The 9,148-nt window shown below is 32.3% G+C and overlaps 1 protein-coding gene across 1 annotated transcript; it reads right to left on the minus strand.

Annotated features, from left to right (window-relative positions):
• Positions 1-2,129: 2,129 nt before the first annotated feature.
• LOC136973115 (glucose dehydrogenase [FAD, quinone]-like) lies at positions 2,130-7,785 on the minus strand. The gene is made up of 8 exons (XM_067267815.1): positions 7,664-7,785; positions 6,893-7,095; positions 6,618-6,807; positions 5,999-6,127; positions 4,494-4,615; positions 4,173-4,343; positions 3,952-4,102; positions 2,130-2,302 (listed from the first exon to the last, which is right to left on the minus strand). Exons 1-8 carry the CDS (start codon positions 7,746-7,748, stop codon positions 2,130-2,132), a joined length of 1,224 nt encoding a protein of 407 aa, XP_067123916.1. The 5' UTR covers positions 7,749-7,785.
• Positions 7,786-9,148: the final 1,363 nt, after the last annotated feature.

Below are 9,148 nucleotides of genomic sequence, written 5' to 3' on the forward strand. Positions count from 1 at the left end.
TTATCTCTTTAAACATCAGTAAAGTTTTCTTATCATTTTCTAAACATATTTCTCTCATGTCTTCTGCACACCGTTCAAACGAACCATATAATCCATTACATACCTCATTAATTTCCCCATCCTCATCGACAATTATAAAACCATATTTTCCTTGTCCTTTCCAAATATCTTTGACTTTAAAATAACGAAGGATAAATGGAAAATTATCAGGAACATCGAACGAGAAATTTTTAGCTGCAGAAACACATGCGTCCAAGCTCTTATATAAGCACTTAGAGGCTGAATAATTTTTAGAGTCGCCGTAAGTAAGTACGAAACCATACATCCCCATGATCCTGGTTTAAATATAAAACTAGTTCCCTCTTTTTAAAAAAGTAATTTATATAAAAATACTGACCAATCATATTTACTTTTAAAAAACCTAACAACCAATCGCATGTTTTTAATTAACAGCAATCATGTATTATCTAGAGATTCTAAACCTTTGAATAGAACAAAGAAACAAAGTTCACCCCTCACGTTTTGTTAAAAATACTAATCATATGTTTTTAAATTATTACAAATACTAATACTAGATCGTATATTATCTACAGATTAAATATATATCACAATAACTTACGATATTTCCTAACTTTGTGACAAAAAATAATTCCAGCTTTTCAAATCCAGCGCCTCTACTAACACACAAACAAAGAAAAGCAACAGGTTTACACAACTTAGTTCAGGGTACAAACTCTATGACAGAGGGTGCTAGTATAATTTTTAAAAAATAATTCGATTTTATCATTACTTTACATTAAATTCTAACAAATTAAATTTTATTAATGGAGGGAGACGATTTTTAATCTCTACAATAGTTATTTCACAAAATGAAGTGTACAATAGAGGGCGCTAGTGTGTATATAGAAAAAATAATTATTTTTTGGTAAAAATTTTTTAAATTTCTCATCAGAAGAGGTGTTTGTTCACAGATAAGTTAATAAAAAATTAAAATGTATAATAACAATTTTTAAATTATGGGACTTAGAAGTCCCGTCAGACTTTACACCACATTAGGACTTACAACTCCTTTTTTGTTTAATATAAAGAACTTTTTTCAGAGAAATTGACAGATTAAATTCATAATTACGTATTTGATAATTTTTACAATATAATAACGTTAAAATAATAAAATGAACTGCAATTTGACTTCAGAGTGTAATCCTCTTTATTTTTATAACCCAGTTTGTATCATTCATTTACATTAAAATCTATATTAATTTAATTTTATACCCCAGTTTGCATCGAATCTATACTACTGCTGCAATATAGTCGCTCCGCATTACTTGTTTCATTGAAGAAGCAACAGCATCCTAATAAACATGTGAACATCCGTTAATTGTTATAAAAACTTAGTCCACGAGGCAATTGCTAGGAAAGAATACTGCTTCTGCGAACTATTTCTTGCAGAAGCATGCATGAAGTTATAGCAAACGGATTATACTTACTTTTTCTTAAACGTAAGTATTTTTATTTGTACTTCGTAATTTATTATTTTAAATTTTAAATGAATAATTTAGAAATTATTGAAGAAAACATAAGTGTTTAAAAATTGTTTCAAGGATACCTCCTGATATTCCCACATCATTTCCAGTTACGGTGTCCAGATTACTGGTTGAATCTTATGGAGAGTCTGAAGATGAGAGTCTCTTCTTAGCATAACAATATAAATAAGTTATATAGTTATAGTTCTAAATTCAAACACTACTGGAAATCAAGATTCACCAGAAGCATCCCTCATTAAATAGCGTTTCAATTTCATAAACGTGCAGCTGATCAGTTTAATAAAACCGCCAACTAAACAGCTATTTGGCGGGTATAGTTTATCAGACCTATGTTACAATGCAGACAGAATCTCACTTGTTTTTTTTTCTTTTCCTTTTCTTTTAATAACGTTACTTTATGGTTTTTGTATGAATTTATTGAATTAAAAGTTTACTTTTCATGAAACTTTGTTACCTGTTTTATTTATTCAGATACCAATAATAATATGATGAAAAATACAAAATAAATTAATTTAATGAATGAGTTTTCTCTTAATTTTATTATAAGTTATTCTGATTAAGTATTATATTACTGAGTAATATATGTTATTCCCTTACATGTTCTGTAAGCCCAATTCCTGACATATATGATGCTCCTCCATCAGAAGCCAAACTGAATGACTGAAATATTATTTCTATATCCGGCCAATCTTGCATAAGATTATATTTCGTGTTTACAAAGGCGACAGCTTCAACACCTCCGAGTGAAGTTAATTTATCTAAAATAAAAATAGTTATGTTTACTTACAAAATTGAAGTAGTAGTAGTAGTAATAATAATAATAATTGTCACAAAGTTTGTCATAGTAATGATTCCGTTGTCATTGATCCTACAGAAACAAATTTGGGATATCAAACAGCTAGGAATGCTCAGACATTTCTCATTTATTGTACATGGACGACCTGAAACTGCATGGAAAATCAGAAAGTGAGATTCACTCATTGACCAACACGGTCCGTATTTTCAGTTCAGACATCTAGATGGAATTTGGATTGGAAAAATGTGCCGCTGTGACTATGACCAAAGTAAAACTTACAAAAAGTCAAGGAATAGAAATGCTAAATGGCCAGGTTATTAAAAATAACCAACAAGAGGCCTACAGATACCTTGGCATATTCGAGTTAGATAACATCAAACACAGTCAAGTTAAAACAACTGTTAACAAAGAATACACCCAAAGCGTCAGAAAAATCCTGAAGACAAAGCTAAATGACGGCAATACAATAAAGGTCATCACTTCCTGGACGATTCCAATTGTCAGATACACTGCTGGCATTGAGAACTGGACGCTGGCTGATTTAGATGCCCTAGATTGGAAAACAAGAAAACTGATGACTTGTCATCAGTTTTCTTGTTTTCCAATCTAGGGCCCTAGCCCTTCTAATCTAGCCAATCTAGCCCTTTTCACTATGCCCTACATCCACGTAGCGACACTAACAGGTTGTACCTGCCCCGTAAATCTGGAGGCAAAGGTCTTTTGCAAGGACGTCAAACAGTGAAAGAAGAAAAACATATAACACATAAACTCTAGCTAATTACATTAACAATAGCCATGAATGGGCACTAACGGAAGTGAAGAATCGAAACCTGCTGAAGGTTCAAGGCACAAAACAAGAATATCGGCAAGAAACATTAAAGAAAAGAGCAGAAGGTTGGCAAAATAAAGCATTGCATGGCATATTTCTGAAAAAAATTGATGAAAAGTGGACATAACCAAAACTTGGCAGTAATTGACATCAGGACCATTATTGATAAAGAACAAAAAAAATACAAGACACATGGACTTGTAGATTGAACTCCAAAGATTGTGCCACAAACCAGCAGCAGCAGTACTAATGATTAGCGGCCCACTGGATTCCGTTCTGAAAAACCTGGGGCAACACAAGAAGCAAATCAACATTGACAAAATTAATATCTGTCAACTTCAAAAAGCTGCGCAGCTTGGGTCTACGAACATTCTACGCCGTTACATTACGACATCCTAGGTTCTTGGGAAGAACCCGATGCGAACGTCAATTTTAATTTTTTGTTTATTGGGCTGCAATTTTCAAATTTCAGACCAATAAATTCCCATTGTGTGTCTTTCCTTAATCTGGAGAACGGAGTTAGATAGATGACCGACATGACACTATTGTTAACAGGAAAAGTATGATGTACAGGGGCAAGACAGTAGTAAAATCGACAGTATATACTGTATTTAAATTAAATAAATTAAAAATATGATTAAAAATTGCAGCTCGGTATTGTGACCATGTCGCAGCAAATAATTCCTCATTCAGGTTTCGTTTTAGATAGGTTTTACTTTACATGCTTATAATATTTTTGTTAGTTTCAATAATATTTAAATATGTATAAAACGTGTTCTTACTGTTTCCATTCTTTAAATACTCAATTATATCATCAACTGTTAATCTGGACTTTAAAAACGAATATGGTTCATTTATAGTAAATATCATAGCGGATGTGCTAACGTGATCTTGTAGATTTTTTCCTACGGGGAGATTGGAAATCACAGGAATCTGAAGGAAATAAAACGCGAAAATTTAAACAGATTATCAGATTTGAATTTAAATATTATTATGTAATTACCTGAAATTTTTCTAGGTCTTTTTTAAGTCCAATTCCAGACAACATCAGTATATGAGGAGAATTGATCGTACCTGCTGATAAAATTATTTCCTTACGAACGGCAATTGTCAGTGTTTTATCTTGGTAGTCAAATGTCACAAACTTCGCCCGTTTTTTATCATCAAAATTAATCTGTAAATTTTGCTTTAATTACTTTCGTGCTATATTTAAAAATTTAAGTTATATTTCATAAATTGTGATTGTTTCTGTGATAGACCCTAGAAACACGATCATTTATAGTATTGAAAACTATCTTAACATTAAAATTAATTGTAAAGATACCTTCTTCACAAATGCAGAGGTGAGAATATGTATATTTCTTCTTCCTCTAATTGGATCCAGAAATGCCTTCTTTGTACTGCATCGAGTACCATCTCTCAACGTTGCTTGTATGGCAGAAAATACTGAAGAAAACAATGTTGAAGTTATATATCTACGAGTAAATATAACGATAAAATAGATTATAATTTTATCTAACAAATTTAACTGTTAGGAAGTTTAAATAAATCGATATATGCACAAACGATTCTTGACTTTCGGACAACTCTTTGTTTTATACGTAATAATTTGAAACCCTAAATCATTTTTCCTACATCGATTTTACATTTTCATACATTTTCAGCTGCCAAATAAAAATTCTGAGCTATTGTGCAGCGACGTTGCTGTTATAAAACCAAAACCTCTGGTTTGGACTTAGTTTGGTTCATATTGCCTTGATGACGCGTAGAAGGTAACAAAATAATACTAATTTTTCTTTGGTACAAATGATACCAGTATTTGTCGCTTTGAAATTCAAAGGTCGAAGAAAATACCGGTCGACTTTTATCTGGCAGGAATTTGTTTTACCGTAATGTTCCGCCGTAAGTGAGCATATATTCTTTCAGTACCAAATCGATGGAAGAGGTACTGAAAGAAAAGAGGCTTCCTCCTATAGTTGCAATATATAGGTTCAGCTAATTTCATGACGATTCTTTTCGTACAGACCTTTTGTCTTCTCACGGAATATTTTCTTTTTCATTATATATAAAAAAAGTCGAATAAGTAAAAACTTTTTATTCCAATGAAAAACAAAGTAAAAACTTTTTGCATCACAAAGGCATTGGATCTTTATTCTGTATCTTTCTGGTTTGGACTTCATGTAAACTCTTACAATGACCTATAAAAGGTCGTTGTAAGTTCAGAGTTTACATGAATGTCCTCACCGACTTCATCTATATATAAGTAGATGAGGTCAAGTATTATTTTTCTGAATACTTGACCTTATCTAAGGTCAGGTATTCAGAACAAAAATAATTAGTTTGACAGGTCGCTATAAATGATTTCTGATGTTAGATATTAATTATTTGAAAATCTTTCAGAGACATTGGTCTAATGTGGTATATGGGAAAAGCTTGTTAAGGACATAGTAAAACTGATCTCATGTCTCTTGCGTACTGTACAAAGTGATTGCTCTGCCAGGCATCGCTTGATACTGGGGAAGTTTAAAACGGCGTAAAGTTTAGCATATGGTAAACTTCCCTAGATTTAATATAAATACTATATAATAAATTAAACTATGACATATAAAAATAATTAAATAATAAACAGTTTTAACTAATAGGCTACAGTATCGGATATTCAGCCAATACAAATACACTAGTCTATCCCACATAACTTCGTACGTATACAGTGTTCACACGTCCTATTTCACAGAACTTATCGTGAATATAAAGCGATGCTTGACTGTATTTAAAAATAAATAGTACATTTAATCTTTTGTTTTTAACCTTCTCTCTCTCTCTTTTTACCTTTTTGAGATTCGCCATTGTAATCTCCTGAATCGTAACCAAGTTCTTCTCTAGCTTTCAAAAAAATATTTTTTAAATAGTTATCGAATGTTTTTACTACAGTCAGTTCCCCTCCTATGCCGTGATAACCTAAATAAATCGATTTTCAATTATAAATTATTAATTTATTTAGACATATTTTTTCTATACAGATGTCTCTCGACTTGATCAGACAGTAGGACATAGTATACACGAACGAAAACATGAAACCAGATGGTCACGACCTGTGTAGTGACCATCTGGTTTTGTAGCAATTACGTGAGAGAGGTCACGTGTTCCCTATAAAAGTAACATTCCGTGAAACAATTTCATGCTAAGGTAACCATAAACAGTAATCAGTGTCAGTAATGACAAAAACAGAATGCACATTTATTATAGCTGTTATGATGTGTATAGAGAGAATCTGAGATTACGGCAGTTATAGGGCTGGCAGAGTAGTTGCTTTGTTCTGTTTGAACCCTTCGTTTACTAATATGCACTGGCGCATTTATAAATATGTCGAAATGTCGTAAGTCGAGGCATATCTGTATTTAACACGGATCATTATGAAATAATTTTAACTTTTTTCCCGATTTTGTACCGTTTTTATTAACCTCGGAGATTCGATTATCTTCGGATTTTTTGAAATAAGGCAAAACTTCATCATAACTCCAACCTGTAGCTCCATCTTCAGCCCATTGATCAAAGTCTCTTTTATTCCCTCTTACGTACATCATAGAATTAAGAATGCTGCTTCCTCCCAGAACTTTACCTCGAGGCCAGGAGCTACGCTATCGTAAAAGAATAACGTTCTTAATAAAATTAATTAAGATTTTTATAGTTAGAAAAATAAATAAATAAATAAATAAATAACACCTGATCTTTAAGTCCCCAACAAGAATTACTTTGAGGAACTGTTTTAAATTTCCAATCATATTTTGTTTTCTGCAACTCCGCAGGAAAGAATGCTGTTTCTGAGATAAGACTAGGACAAGATCCTGCCTCTAAAAGCAAAACACTTATACTGCGGTCTTTTGACAATCTATTTGCCACCACAGATCCTGCTGATCCCGCGCCAACTAAACAATATAATAATTTTAATTAATAAATCATTATCTGAGATTTCAGCAACTTGCAATATACAGTAGACTCTCCGTTAACCGAAACGCAAGTAACCGGGAAAAAATCGAAGAAATAATACTTTTAAATATAAATTATAATAAAAGACTGAAACTTCGAGCACATATCTAAGTCCGACGACAGTGCTTTTATTGATGTATTAACTTTTTACGAGTCTATCGGTCTCATGCAATATATTTTATGATGATTTTATAATTAAACAGCGAAATAGTTTTTGGCTGTTCATTGATTTACTAATATTTGAATTTCTCTCTCTCTCTCTCTTATCCCATAATCTTCGCTATCATGCATACCGAAATCACTTTTAAAAATGTCTTCTAAAAGTAGTTTCAATCAACTTTAACTGATTATTAAATTAGGAAATAGACAATACCAAAAAATTATGCATCATTCTACTTCTAAATATACGATATTTTAAAACTTGTTCACAAATATTACATTATAAAAAGTAAAGTTTTGACTATATTGATTTATAAAATAATATCGGCTTTAGATTATAGTACTCACTAATTATATAATCATATTCCTTCTGAAAATGTAAGTCATACGCTCCTACTAAAGAAATTAATCCAATTATTAAGAAACGATACATTTTTTACACCTTGAGAACCTCTTATATTTTTGTATCTATTAATTTACACAATAATCTTCGTTAATTGCAAGCAAAGTTTTCTTATTCCAAAGGTTAATTGAAGATTAGAATTAACAATAGACAATAATAATATCAGAGTAGAGATATATTTATTATCTAGTTATGTCCGATTAAGATAGCTTAAAAACTTCTCTTGAGAAAGTATAGCAAATACACAGAGATATTTTAAAATATACCGGCAGTCTTCTAAAAGAAATTCAGGATAATAGCTCAGAATAAACTGTTAGATTCTTGTAAATGCTGCTTGCTTTTATACTTTAACAAGGGTGGGCTATTATTCATTGGTGCATCAGTGAATATCACTTACCCCAAACAAGAGGAAAATTTTTTTCAGCTCCTATTGCAGAGAGAACGACAGTTCTAATTATAAAGTTGTAAGCAGGTCAAAATTAATAGTATATTCCATATATATATAATTAAAATGTTAAAGAAGGGTTGAAGGGTTGTGCAAGTTCGACTTCCCTGTAGTTCTGAGCTGCTTTGTGTTTGCTTCTCAAGCTTTAAGCAGTGTGATAAATGCATGTTGTATTGAAGAATATATTTTGATTTGTCAAGGATCTCTTAGGACAGAAAGAAGACTGTAATTTGTATTTTAATTTGTTTCTTTTCTCGGTACAATAAGACCCAGGAAGAGGAAACAAATGGAAAAGAATAAAACAATTTTTCTGGATCACAAACATACACATCTAAAGAAATATCGTTTAGAAAGGATGCCGTAAACATCACGCGGGACGAGAGCATTGGGGTCGGCGTACGTAGAAAGCATGGTACTGTACTGTACATTCAACATCAGGTTCAATTAATTGCAATAACTTAACGAATATTTCAATAGGCGTTCGGAGAAACCTACATTTGAATAAAATATATTTTATTCATACGCTATATTACTATCTAATTAAATATTAATGTCAAATAAACTCGGGTACCAAAGCTAGAACTTTGATACCCGAATTACGATTACATTATCTGTTTATATTTATTGTTGGCAGACGGCGCGCGTCTCACTTTTACTGTAATTTCTGTATGGATCCACAAGTGGCAAAGCGGTTCCGTTCCCTGAACACTGGGAGTTCGGTCGTGGTTTCCAGCCTCGCCAGGGCCCTCAGTCTCGAGTTTTTCGTGTCGTACTCTAATTGACGTCATTCAACTCACTCGTGTTACTATGACTCACATAATCGGTAGTCTCGAGTTAGACCCGTCGAGCGAACTCGAAAACCGAGAGGAAATACGTCATACTCACTCGGTTACGTATGTCGTTAAGCATGATGGGATTAGAGAGGTTAAGGCGCAAGTACAAACGTTAAACTTGTACGGCAAGCAGACGCACAGTACACGTTTGA

This window comes from Centruroides vittatus, unplaced genomic scaffold (assembly GCF_030686945.1).
Source record: "Centruroides vittatus isolate TY-2023 unplaced genomic scaffold, ASM3068694v2 contig_3087, whole genome shotgun sequence".
Classification (NCBI taxonomy): domain Eukaryota; kingdom Metazoa; phylum Arthropoda; class Arachnida; order Scorpiones; family Buthidae; genus Centruroides; species Centruroides vittatus.

Bases quoted from the DNA above. Each gene is read 5' to 3' on its own strand.
- LOC136973115 (XM_067267815.1), bottom strand. From the start codon at position 7,748: ATGTATCGTTTCTTAATAATTGGATTAATTTCTTTAGTAGGAGCGTAT. The intron at 4,103-4,172 runs GTAATTACATAA...TATTTCCTTCAG, and splicing joins AAGACCTAGAAAAATTTCAG to ATTCCTGTGATTTCCAATCT. The intron at 2,303-3,951 runs GTAAGAACACGT...TTTTTATTTTAG, and splicing joins GTATTTAAAGAATGGAAACA to ATAAATTAACTTCACTCGGA.